This window comes from Opisthorchis viverrini (assembly GCF_000715545.1).
Source record: "Opisthorchis viverrini unplaced genomic scaffold opera_v5_81, whole genome shotgun sequence".
Lineage (NCBI taxonomy): Eukaryota > Metazoa > Platyhelminthes > Trematoda > Opisthorchiida > Opisthorchiidae > Opisthorchis > Opisthorchis viverrini.
Window position 1 is genome coordinate 410,308 of NW_008751736.1, and position 12,806 is coordinate 423,113.

Below are 12,806 nucleotides of genomic sequence, written 5' to 3' on the forward strand. Positions count from 1 at the left end.
TTACAGCTGACAACGATTTCAACCCAGTTACGGTCAGTGTCTTGTAATTCACTTGTGCTTTACTTGTACTGCACTGCATATTATGTTGTGGTTCCTCTAAAGTTTGGCATTCAGAGCCTTTATGCTGCGGAAGGTGAAACTTGTTTCTGAAGCTTATCAAAAAAGTTAATAAGAATCTACAAACAATAGTGTAAGCAAAATCAACCTGCGTATTCCAGAACGGTCGACTTCGAAGGACCGTCGCAACTGCCACGATGTGGCCATTTTGCCCCAAAAAAATGCCCAGTGGTATGGGGTTTCCAGGGAGCACAAAACTCTCCGATGAGTCAAAACCAAGTACTGGTAATAAACAATTAATGATCAGTAAACCACTATAATTTGGTTTTGCATTCACACTAAAGTATCACCATGGCACGCACTTGACAAACTGAGACGCGATACCTGCGCCATACACTCTTGCGCAATAACGACCATACACAAACTCTTTGTGATAGACTGCGGTTGATTCTTGATGGAAGATTACTTTCAAAGGGACATAGTTTACTGATGAACAAATGGATATGATAACAAAGCACTCATTTTGACTGGTGCGAGCTTCTATCGAATCAGAATCTCGGGAAGCACAGAGCTGGCTGTTTACGAGCATCCGGTATGACAGTGAATCCTCAGTTCAAAAGTGAAGTACATACCGACATCGGTGCAACCCGCTGTATCCGTCACAGAATTCTCCTAAGCTTTTGTTCTGTAGCATCTAATTAGTGGTAGTGCCGTGAGCTTAGCAGATGTGCTTGGATTCTTTATTGTTTCAGGGATGTATTAGGCTTTGGTGAGTAGCTTATCAAGAATTCTGAACTGGCTGGTCAGTTGAGCTTCATAAGAGTTCCCACGTAAAAATCACAAAAAAGAGGAAAACAAGGTCTGAATGGCGGAAAATGGCGGTGAATATGGATAGTGGCATGCAATCTGTCAGTTCTCCAGTTTCATGACTGACATGCCCATATCTGAGATCTACCCAAGAGTGATTGGCAGTCGAAACAGGAGAAAAACTTAAAAACAATAATAAAGGAATAAGAAATGTGCAACCAATCGAATTTGCCCGCCTAACCACTTTTCCTTTTGCAAAAAACAAGGCGATCCGGGTAAATTAACCAAGTGGCGGACGGTCTACTTCTTGTATTAGTAACTTCAAGGTAGCAATGATCAGCATAAGACAACTCAAGAAGTTCAAATTGTAAGGAGCATATTTGCACACTCCATTCAATCCCAAGGCTGTATATCCAAGAACCTGTGTTTTTCGGCCCCTAGCCCACTGAATAACCTGGTGGGGAAGAAACTGTGGATACAGAATGGGTATCCACTAGTGATACTTTCATGATTACTGATGTAAGCAAAAGTAGAGCCCTCTAGTAGCGGAGTGCGGAGGCATTCAAAAGCAAACAAGTCCAGCTCTACTCATCCACTGACCTTGATGAGACTTTCTAGTTGCATTAGCATCCTTGCAGCCAATAGGTCCAGTTATTCTACCTGAGTCTGCACCCTACGTACAGAGAATAAGCCAAAGCATCATAATTCCTGACGAATCTGATGAAAGTATCCTTAGTTTGGGCATTCTGCCTGGTCCAAAATGGAACAGAAAGTCTCGGGGTTTGTGGATTCTTGAAGTCTTTTCCCACTGTATTAAAACAGATGACTCTCTCCTTGAGATCGTTACAGGTACATGTCATGAACCTCAGTCTCTGTCTGCTGAAGTGATCCTAGTCTAGGTTAGAAAATAAGTATGCGTTGATTTTTCGTTGCATTGTGTGATTTTTTGTCCAGTGGAGGCTAGAAGTCGTCTGGAAGCGGATAATCCCATTTCCAGACCAATAGAAGCGACCCGGACTCATAGGTATCAGAAAAAATTTAGCTGGTATCCAGCTTTTTTTAGAAACTGGACATGTACAAAGACTCGGCGGTGCTAAAGCATCGCTGACTAGAAAGTCGACTTTCTAGTCAGGTATCCGGATCCATATACCAGATCCATTCCTTGCCCGAGTTGATCAAACCAAGATCAAAATCGGGGGACAGAAAGAGCTTTACTTGTGGATCAGCCTCCCCATATTTATGTCAAATTACGCACCCAAAATTCGGCACGTCCTCCAGAACGTTCAATGTCAAGAAATACTAAGCACTGTAATCACAGAAGAGGAAATCTCCAAAGGGGCTAGAAATTTTATATTGTTGTGAGTTAGCTGGTTCAGATGAATATATATATATATATATACTATCATGCCGATTCAACCTAGCACTGAAGAGAAAAAGCGGATCTACCGACTAATTTAAAAATAAATTGCTGAATCCATTAAAAAGAGACGTTGTAGAAGCGTTTTATTCAACTAAAGTGTAGCAAGCCTCACATCCCTTTTTACTGAACCTACTGAAACCGATTTTAAGAGACAGGCCGGTGACACATATGACGAAAAACAAGCTCATTTTGGCAAATCTACATAAGCTCATTCGTAAACGCAGTGTTTATCTCAGTCAACGTGCCTTCTAGTTGAAAAAGGAAGCGGAGACAGGCCTGGTGACTATTAATTAGACTTCAGGAAGGTTTATGACTCAAAAAATCACCGATTTCTGTTACTGAAGTTTGCTCAGTCATATGTTATCCCAAAACGTTTCAGATGAATAATGGCTTTCCCAGTAAGAAGAAGACTTCAAGGCTCTAGCTAATCTGCTTCTTGTTCTTCAGTGGTGGACATCAAGAACGAAGGATTAAATTAAACATGAGTTCAGAAATCACCCAGCCGTCGCGGGACTGAGATGTACATCTGTCAATGTTATGGACAGCTTAACCCAAGCAGAGGAAGGAGGACTCATATTGGATGCAGTATTTTTCGACTTCTCAAAAGCATTTGATAGGGTCCCACACGTCTCGCCACTCCACAAACTCGAGTCTTACGGGATTTAAGGGAAAATCCTACACTGGATCTCCACTGGAGTTCCTCAAGGCTCCGTTCTGGGACCACTGTTGTTTCCGATCTACGTTAACGACCTTCCAGGATTTCCAATACCAGTGCCCTCCGAATGGATGTAGACGCTGCAAAGCTTTGGTCGATGGACTGGCGAAAAGTGCGTCCATATGTAACTTGAAAGAGACTCAGCGAATGCATTGTGAGAAAGGACCAGAAAACATCATGAGGATAGACACCAAAAATGATTTGGGTTTCTGGGTCTCCTCAAACTTGTCCTTCTCACTGCACCACGAGAAATCAGCACAAAAGGCATTCGCCATTTTACGGATGATCCGGCGCACCTTCTCCCGCATTACTTGCATAGACTTCCAGGTGCTCCGTGGGGACTACGTCAGACCGCTCCTGGAATACGCAAACCAAGTTGTCTATTCAAAACGAACGAAAGACGTCACCCGCGTTGAGCGTGTCCAGCGAGCCGCAGCGAAAATGGTTGCCGGCCTCAAGTCCGTGGACTACGAAACGCGTATCGCGATGCTTGACCCCTTTCCCCTGGAGTATCGTCGTCCCCGAGATGACCTAATTCTTAATTATGTCCCGTTTGAACAAAGCTTGGCCAACAGGTCTTTCACCGTTGACCCAGCAAACACACGGTGGGGACATGGTGAGAAGATTTTCAAGCTCAGAGCGCACACATTCATTAGGCAAAATTTTTTCTCACTTCGGTTAGTAGCTGCGTGGAATGACCTTCCTCTGACGGTTATCCACGCTCCTTCTAGAACCCAGTTCAAAGCACTACTAGACACTTATTTATGCGAATCCTTACGCTGGCAAGCATATTGCCCCACGCTGAGGACATAAAAAAGCCGTGCTACACCCTTTTTCACTTGTGCCTTTCAGATGAACGACAACCGCTGAACTACACGAAAAAACCTACCACGGAAACTTGAGCAAAAGCTCTGATCCTGTCCTGATCCTGTGTGTCAGTCCGTAAATCAGTGAAATTCCGGGGCAACAATCTGAACAACGGCTGATTCTAGCACCACAATCTCGTAAATAATCTCTCGTTGGTACATCATTTGTGACTGCCCGGTTATACGTAGTCGTTCGACGGCACTTTGTTTGTCACTGGTTCACCGACGACACTCATAGCGCGTGCATACAGAAAACGTGTAAGTCACCGGATATTGTACAACAAAACCGTTACATCTTAAAAATAATTGGGTTGCACAAAAACCAATATAAGGTGATACTTCTTTTCCGGTGAGCTCCTTATAGGTCACAGAACTTAAAACTCGAAAGGTCGTCGTAATGGTGATGTTTCTCAGACAAGGTTAGTTTTCACTGTCAACCCCTGTGTTGCTTCCAAGTTTCAAGATGTACGATAAACCTTGATGTTCAGTTGCCCTGGTTTAAACAATCAATGCAAATCGAAACTCTGTTTTTTAAGAGAAGACCAACGAAAACCTTTCTCTTTTAAAATACATCAGTTTTAACCCTTAAAATCATTACGTACTATTGTTTAGATTAGAAATAAGACGAAATTCATGTAGGATAAGTTCAGAAACTCACTAGTGCCGCTTCGGAAAACTGTCTTTGACAAACAGCACAAGGGAATCGGGTGACATCCACGTCATCTTCCTCATCTGTAAAATATAACTTATGTAAATTTAACCGTCCCCACCAGACATTGTTTATCGTGCGCCGTTACACATTCATCCATACCAACGTTTGTTTGGTGCATTCAAACAGTATTCCCACATATGCAATTTCCTGGGGAATTCATCCGATCTCTTTTCTCAAGATTTCGTGAGGGCTAAGCTCAGACGTAATTACTTCACTGCACTGCCAAATATCTCCCGGTCTCATGCACACCTGAGCACCGCGGTTGTTAGAATTCCGTAGGAGCGGTGTGGGGTTGAAATTAGATATGCTTAGTTGCCTGTAACCAACTGTCAGTATTAGCACGATGGAATTGAATTTTNAACATAAGAACGTACTGGTATGGAGAGATACGGGGAGATTGATGTCCTCAAATTCCGTAGTCATCTCGTGTCGAATGGAATACCAGTGAGGTGAACGCATGAGAAAGAGCGGACATGGGTAAAATTGTCTATTGTATTAACTAACTCTATTGCTCCATGCTGCCACAGGACACCCACAATAAATACGCTCTCTTAGGCTATGCACAAAGAACCGGAAAGAGGATTGTACTTGTCTTGTATTACCGATGCGGTTCTGTGAACATGGTGTTCGCATGCACCACTCCTCACTTTCTTCGAGCCGAGGTTTTGAGTGAAAAGTGATCAAGGTAAAGTTAGATGAGAGAGGCAAACTTGGAAATCACTGTCCTTACTGTAGACCTGATAGTGATTAGTTAACTAGGCTGAGAGCCAACAGTTTCATAACAACACTACGTAAGATACTGTGACGCAAAGTTACCACCCTCAAAGACAAAAACAGCACTGATACCATTTAAATTCTAGGCCCGTAATAATTGTCTTTACCGGGCTAAAGGATGACGAATACTGGACACCTCAAATTCCTTAAAACCCAACACACAAAAACATGTCCAAACGAGTGCAGCGGTTATCGTCATTGATGGCGTTATACCGGCCGTACATATAAACGCTCAGTTGACATACAGACATAGAGAAAGAAAGCCGTAGCAACGAATGAAAAGAAGAGGGATTTGGTAGGGTCTTAGTGAGAAACAGTTCTCTATTCTTGGGGAAAACGAACAAGAATAGGGTAACTGCAACTCTGGACAGCAGTAAAGGTATTTATGTGTCCTGTCAAAGTAAAGCGCCATCATCGGGACTGACCCAGCATGATGATGATGTTATGTCGTCGATGATGACTATGATGATGATGATGAGGTCTAACGACAGCCAACTTTAGCTGCGCATTTTAGCCGCTAAAATGCAGTGTTTGCTCCAATGAGATTACGCGCTGTGTCCTGCAGAGTTTCCAACCAACTGCGACAATGAGAAACTGGATCTCAGCCACAGCATTTACTTTGGCAGTAGCCGCTTTTATTCCACGTTGACATGTCGCGGCCGGTGAACCTTTCACCAACAGCTGCTTATAACAGAAAGAACCCTTTTTGGGCATATGTAATGCAAACTCATTACATCAACTTGGTAAGTTCAGTCTGCTGCCTAAAAGCTTTAGATTCGTTACCAAGCACACTTCCATACACTATCTACTTAATTACTCAATGCTCTGCTACACAAAAATCACTGATCAAACTTCTGAAGACATCTAAGGTCTAAGGGCGGGTCAACCCTCAGGGTCATAAATTAAGACCACTCTTGCAACGCACATCGAACTGGTGTTTACCGAAGCGAGTGCTGCTTTTCATGCCAAATTGTGAATGGCTGAAGAAGAGGGATGACCAACCCTAGACCTGGCACAGGGATATGAAGAATACTGCGAACGTCCTCGTGCTGTCCGTGCTAATAGCTGGTAATGTCCGTTTTATGGCTGACGATCTGCATTACCGGTGTTATTGTTTCCGAATTCTATACAACTTGCGTGAAGAGGCGTTTAGACGTGTAGAAAACTCGAAACGACTGTGGAGCGCCACCTACGTTTATTCTTAATAAGACATTCAAATAAATCACGATTGTACGGCAGTAAAAACTCAGTGTTCAACAGTGATATTATGCTGCCAATGATGTTGAGGATGGTACTGATGATTCTGATGGGGAGAAAAGTCTGTTTCGGTACCATAGGTGGCGCAAGTCGGCAAATGCTGCCTTGGATTATCCAACACTGTCCCCACTTGTTACAGCACAATCTAGACTTATGCCTCTCTCAGAATAAGCAAATCGATAAACATTTAAGGTTGTTTGTTCTACAGTTTCAAAGAAGCACCAGGAGACGAGAAATACTGAAGTAGGAATTTACACGATGTTGGTGCAAGATGCAGGCGAAAACATTAGGACATTTCCTGTGGTGTGTTTCAAGTACGATGCGAACAGATAACCGTCCCCCATAATCCAAATTCCAGACATGATTTCGACACTTAAGCTCGTGGTTCCATGAAGTACGCACTACATAAAACCGTCGACGACAAAGTTGTACAAGAAAGAATGGACGGTGTAGCCCTGGAAAACTCCACTGGTTGTGAAGAAACGTCTAGATCATTTGTTGTTTACCCGACAGAAGAGATACAGAAACGTGGTAAGAAAATTTTCTGTAGACTTTTGGGGCGCTCCCTCCCCGTTTACAAAAAAATATTCTATTTAAACACAGAGTCCAAAGCTACCTAAGGTAGATAGAAATCGCAGTTGTTGGTCTGCGGCACGCTCAACGCTGTTCAAACATTTGAATTAATCTCAAGATATGGCCAGTGAAACCCTCCTCCAGGCCAAAGTCCTGATTGCTGTCACCGGAACTGCATCTAATGTATCGGGAGCAGGTCTCATGGCTTAAGTTAAAACCTAATATAATTGGGTTTTAAACAGGTACCAACCAGCAAACACAAGTTCCTGATAGTAAGTGCATACAAAAACCCAGTCAAAGCGGAACAATTATTCCACTCTTGATTCCAATCCTTGAACAACGTCAGGAGAAACTCATCTAGCTCAACAGATGGATAATACTTCAAGATAAAAGGGCCTAATCATACTTTGGCAACTTATTAAACTCTATACTCACAAGTCACAACTCAAAATGAGCGGAGCAAATGAAGACAAAGAGATGGAGAGACAACCAAGCTGTTGTGTAAAATATTCCGCCCGGTGATCTAGACGCCGGTCTGTCACATGTTGGATTCTTGGTGCCATCCTTAATTCACTCACTCTAAGGTCCTGCTTTTCGGATTAGTTGAAACGGCTTCCGTGTGGCAGTGAAGTATAAAATCCATTACCAGCAAACTCAGCTGCGTTGGTTGTTGTCGTTATCATGGATGAGGACCTCGAGACGGGCCATATAAGATGGTTACAGACATCGTCAGACATGACCCAGTCGCGCCTTCAATGGCGCTCATGCATCCAAGCTACTGCCTTCAATGCATAGCTCCTTTCCCAACCCCCCACTTAACAGTCCACCTACAGTGCTGCAGTTACGCACGGATTTGTCGGCTCGCCTCCAATGCGCAGCTATCTATCCCACCCCAACCCCAAATCATCGGTGAAGGACACTGTGGCAGCTACAGCCACTGTACGACAAGTACGCAGTTATTACAGCTGACAACGATTTCAACCCAGTTACGGTCAGCGTCTTGTAATTCGCTTGTGCTTTACTTGTACTGCACTGCATATTATGTTGTGGTTCCTCTAAAGTTTGGCATTCAGAGCCTTTATGCTGCGGAAGGTGAAACTTGTTTCTGAAGCTTATCAAAAAAGTTAATAAGAATCTACAAACAATAGTGTAGGCAAAATCAACCTGCGTATTCCAGAACGGTCGACTTCCAAGGACCGTCGCTACTGCCACGATGTGGCCATTTTACCCGAAAAAAATGCCCAGTGGTATGGGGTTTCCAGGGAGCACAAAACTCTCCGATGAGTCAAAACCAAGTACTGGTAATAAACAATTAATGATCAGTAAACCACTATAATTTGGTTTTGCATTCACACTAAAGTATCACCATGGCACGCACTTGACAAACTGAGACGCGATACCTGCGCCATACACTCTTGCGCAATAACGACCATACACAAACTCTTTGTGATAGACTGCGGTTGATTCTTGATGGAAGATTACTTTCAAAGGGACATAGTTTACTGATGAACAAATGGATATGATAAGAAAGCACTCATTTTGACTGATGCGAGCTTCTATCGAATCAGAATCTCGGGAAGCACAGAGCTGGCTGTTTACGAGCATCCGGTATGACAGTGAATCCTCAGTTCAAAAGTGAAGGACATACCGACATCGGTGCAACCCGCTGTATCCGTCACAGAATTCTCCTAAGCTTTTGTTCTGTAGCATCTAATTAGTGGTAGTGCCGTGAGCTTAGCAGATGTGCTTGGATTCTTTATTGTTTCAGGGATGTATTAGGCTTTGGTGAGTAGCTTATCAAGAATTCTGAACTGGCTGGTCAGTTGAGCTTCATAAGAGTTCCCACGTAAAAATCACAAAAAAGAGGAAAACAAGGTCTGAATGGCGGAAAATGGCGGTGAATATGGATAGCGGCATGCAATCTGTCAGTTCTCCAGTTTCATGACTGACATGCCCATATCTGAGATCTACCCAAGAGTGATTGGCAGTCGAAACAGGAGAAAAACTTAAAAACACTAAAAAAGGAATAAGAAATGTGCAACCAATCGAATTTGCCCGCCTAACCACTTTTCCTTTTGCAAAAAACAAGGCGATCCGGGTAAATTAACCAAGTGGCGGACGGTCTACTTCTTGTATTAGTAACTTCAAGGTAGCAATGATCAGCATAAGACAACTCAAGAAGTTCAAATTGTAAGGAGCATATTTGCACACTCCATTCAATCCCAAGGCTGTATATCCAAGAACCTGTGTTTTTCGGCCCCTAGCCCACTGAATAACCTGGTGGGGAAGAAACTGTGGATACAGAATGGGTATCCACTAGTGATACTTTCATGATTACTGATGTAAGCAAAAGTAGAGCCCTCTAGTAGCGGAGTGCGGAGGCATTCAAAAGCAAACAAGTCCAGCTCTACTCATCCACTGACCTTGATGAGACTTTCTAGTTGCATTAGCATCCTTGCAGCCAATAGGTCCAGTTATTCTACCTGAGTCTGCACCCTACGTACAGAGAATAAGCCAAAGCATCATAATTCCTGACGAATCTGATGAAAGTATCCTTAGTTTGGGCATTCTGCCTGGTCCAAAATGGAACAGAAAGTCTCGGGGTTTGTGGATTCTTGAAGTCTTTTCCCACTGTATTAAAACAGATGACTCTCTCCTTGAGATCGTTACAGGTACATGTCATGAACCTCAGTCTCTGTCTGCTGAAGTGATCCTAGTCTAGGTTAGAAAATAAGTATGCGTTGATTTTTCGTTGCATTGTGTGATTTTTTGTCCAGTGGAGGCTAGAAGTCGTCTGGAAGCGGATCATCCCATTTCCAGACCAATAGAAGCGACCCGGACCCGACGGTATCAGAAAAAATTTAGCTGGTATCCAGCTTTTTTTAGAAACTGGACATGTACAAAGACTCGGCGGTGCTAAAGCATCGCTGACTAGAAAGTCGACTTTCTAGTCAGGTATCCGGATCCATATACCAGATCCATTCCTTGCCCGAGTTGATCAAACCAAGATCAAAATCGGGGGACAGAAAGAGCTTTACTTGTGGATCAGCCTCCCCATATTTATGTCAAATTACTGACCCAAAATTCGGCACGTCCTCCAGAACGTTCAATGTCAAGAAATACTAAGCACTGTAATCACAGAAGAGGAAATCTCCAAAGGGGCTAGAAATTTTATATTGTTGTGAGTTAGCTGGTTCAGATGAATATATATATATATATATACTATCATGCCGATTCAACCTAGAACTGAAGAGAAAAAGCGGATCTACCGACTAATTTGAAAATAAATTGGTGAATCTATTAAAAAGAGACGTTTTAGAAGCGTTTTATTCAACTAAAGTGTAGCAAGCCTCACATCCCTTTTTACTGAACCTATTGAAACCGATTTTAAGAGACAGGCCGGTGACACATATGACGAAAAACAAGCTCATTTCGGCAGATCTACATAAGCTCATTCGTAAACGCAGTGTTTATCTCAGTCAACGTGCCTTCTAGTTGAAAAAGGTAGCGGAGACAGGCCTGGTGACTATTAATTAGACTTCAGGAAGGTTTATGACCCAAAAAATCACCGATTTCTGTTACTGAAGTTTGCTCAGTCATATGTTATCCCAAAACGTTTCAGATGAATAATGGCTTTCCCAGTAAGAAGAAGACTTCAAGGCTCTAGCTAATCTGCTTCTTGTTCTTCAGTGGTGGACATCAAGAACGAAGGATTAAATTAAACATGAGTTCAGAAATCACCCAGCCGTCGCGGGACTGAGATGTACATCTGTCAATGTTATGGACAGCTTAACCCAAGCAGAGGAAGGAGGACTCATATTGGATGCAGTATTTTTCGACTTCTCAAAAGCATTTGATAGGGTCCCACACGTCTCGCCACTCCACAAACTCGAGTCTTACGGGATTTAAGGGAAAATCCTACACTGGATCTCCACTGGAGTTCCTCAAGGCTCCGTTCTGGGACCACTGTTGTTTCCGATCTACGTTAACGACCTTCCAGGATTTCCAATACCAGTGCCCTCCGAATGGATGTAGACGCTGCAAAGCTTTGGTCGATGGACTGGCGAAAAGTGCGTCCATATGTAACTTGAAAGAGACTCAGCGAATGCATTGTGAGAAAGGACCAGAAAACATCATGAGGATAGACACCAAAAATGATTTGGGTTTCTGGGTCTCCTCAAACTTGTCCTTCTCACTGCACCACGAGAAATCAGCACAAAAGGCATTCGCCATTTTACGGATGATCCGGCGCACCTTCTCCCGCATTACTTGCATAGACTTCCAGGTGCTCCGTGGGGACTACGTCAGACCGCTCCTGGAATACGCAAACCAAGTTGTCTATTCAAAACGAACGAAAGACGTCACCCGCGTTGAGCGTGTCCAGCGAGCCGCAGCGAAAATGGTTGCCGGCCTCAAGTCCGTGGACTACGAAACGCGTATCGCGATGCTTGACCCCTTTCCCCTGGAGTATCGTCGTCCCCGAGATGACCTAATTCTTAATTATGTCCCGTTTGAACAAAGCTTGGCCAACAGGTCTTTCACCGTTGACCCAGCAAACACACGGTGGGGACATGGTGAGAAGATTTTCAAGCTCAGAGCGCACACATTCATTAGGCAAAATTTTTTCTCACTTCGGTTAGTAGCTGCGTGGAATGACCTTCCTCTGACGGTTATCCACGCTCCTTCTAGAACCCAGTTCAAAGCACTACTAGACACTTATTTATGCGAATCCTTACGCTGGCAAGCATATTGCCCCACGCTGAGGACATAAAAAAAACCGTGCTACACCCTTTTTCACTTGTGCCTTTCAGATGAACGACAACCGCTGAACTACACGAAAAAACCTACCACGGAAACTTGAGCAAAAGCTCTGATCCTGTCCTGATCCTGTGTGTCAGTCCGTAAATCAGTGAAATTCCGGGGCAACAATCTGAACAACGGCTGATTCTAGCACCACAATCTCGTAAATAATCTCTCGTTGGTACATCATTTGTGACTGCCCGGTTATACGTAGTCGTTCGACGGCACTTTGTTTGTCACTGGTTCACCGACGACACTCATAGCGCGTGCATACAGAAAACGTGTAAGTCACCGGATATTGTACAACAAAACCGTTACATCTTAAAAATAATTGGATTGCACAAAAACCAATATAAGGTGATACTTCTTTTCCGGTGAGCTCCTTATAGGTCACAGAACTTAAAACTCGAAAGGTCGTCGTAATGGTGATGTTTCTCAGACAAGGTTAGTTTTCACTGTCAACCCCTGTGTCGCTTCCAAGTTTCAAGATGTACGATAAACCTTGATGTTCAGTTGCCCTGGTTTAAACGATCAATGCAAATGGAAACTCTGTTTTTTAAGAGAAGACCAACGAAAACCTTTCTCTTTTAAAATACATCAGTTTTAACCCTTAAAATCATTACGTACTATTGTTTAGATTAGAAATATGACGAAATTCATATAGGATAAGTTCAGAAACTCACTAGTGCCGCTTCGGAAAACTGTCTTTGACAAACAGTACAAGGGAATCGGGTGACATCCACGTCATCTTCCTCATCTGTAAAATATAACTTATGTAAATTTAACCGTCCCCACCAGACATTGTTTATCGAGCGCCGTTACACA

At 43.3% G+C, this 12,806-nt stretch overlaps 1 protein-coding gene across 1 annotated transcript in view; it reads right to left on the reverse strand.

Moving 5' to 3' along the window:
- Nucleotides 1-12,806, reverse strand: part of T265_04696 (hypothetical protein) — a gene marked incomplete at both ends in the record, with an annotated part of 31,606 nt that extends 18,800 nt beyond the window's left edge. The window contains 2 exons of the mRNA XM_009169500.1: nucleotides 4,524-4,597; nucleotides 12,777-12,806. Of these exons, the coding sequence (XP_009167764.1) occupies nucleotides 4,524-4,597; nucleotides 12,777-12,783 (81 nt within the window). The remainder of the gene's footprint in view (nucleotides 1-4,523; nucleotides 4,598-12,776) is intronic.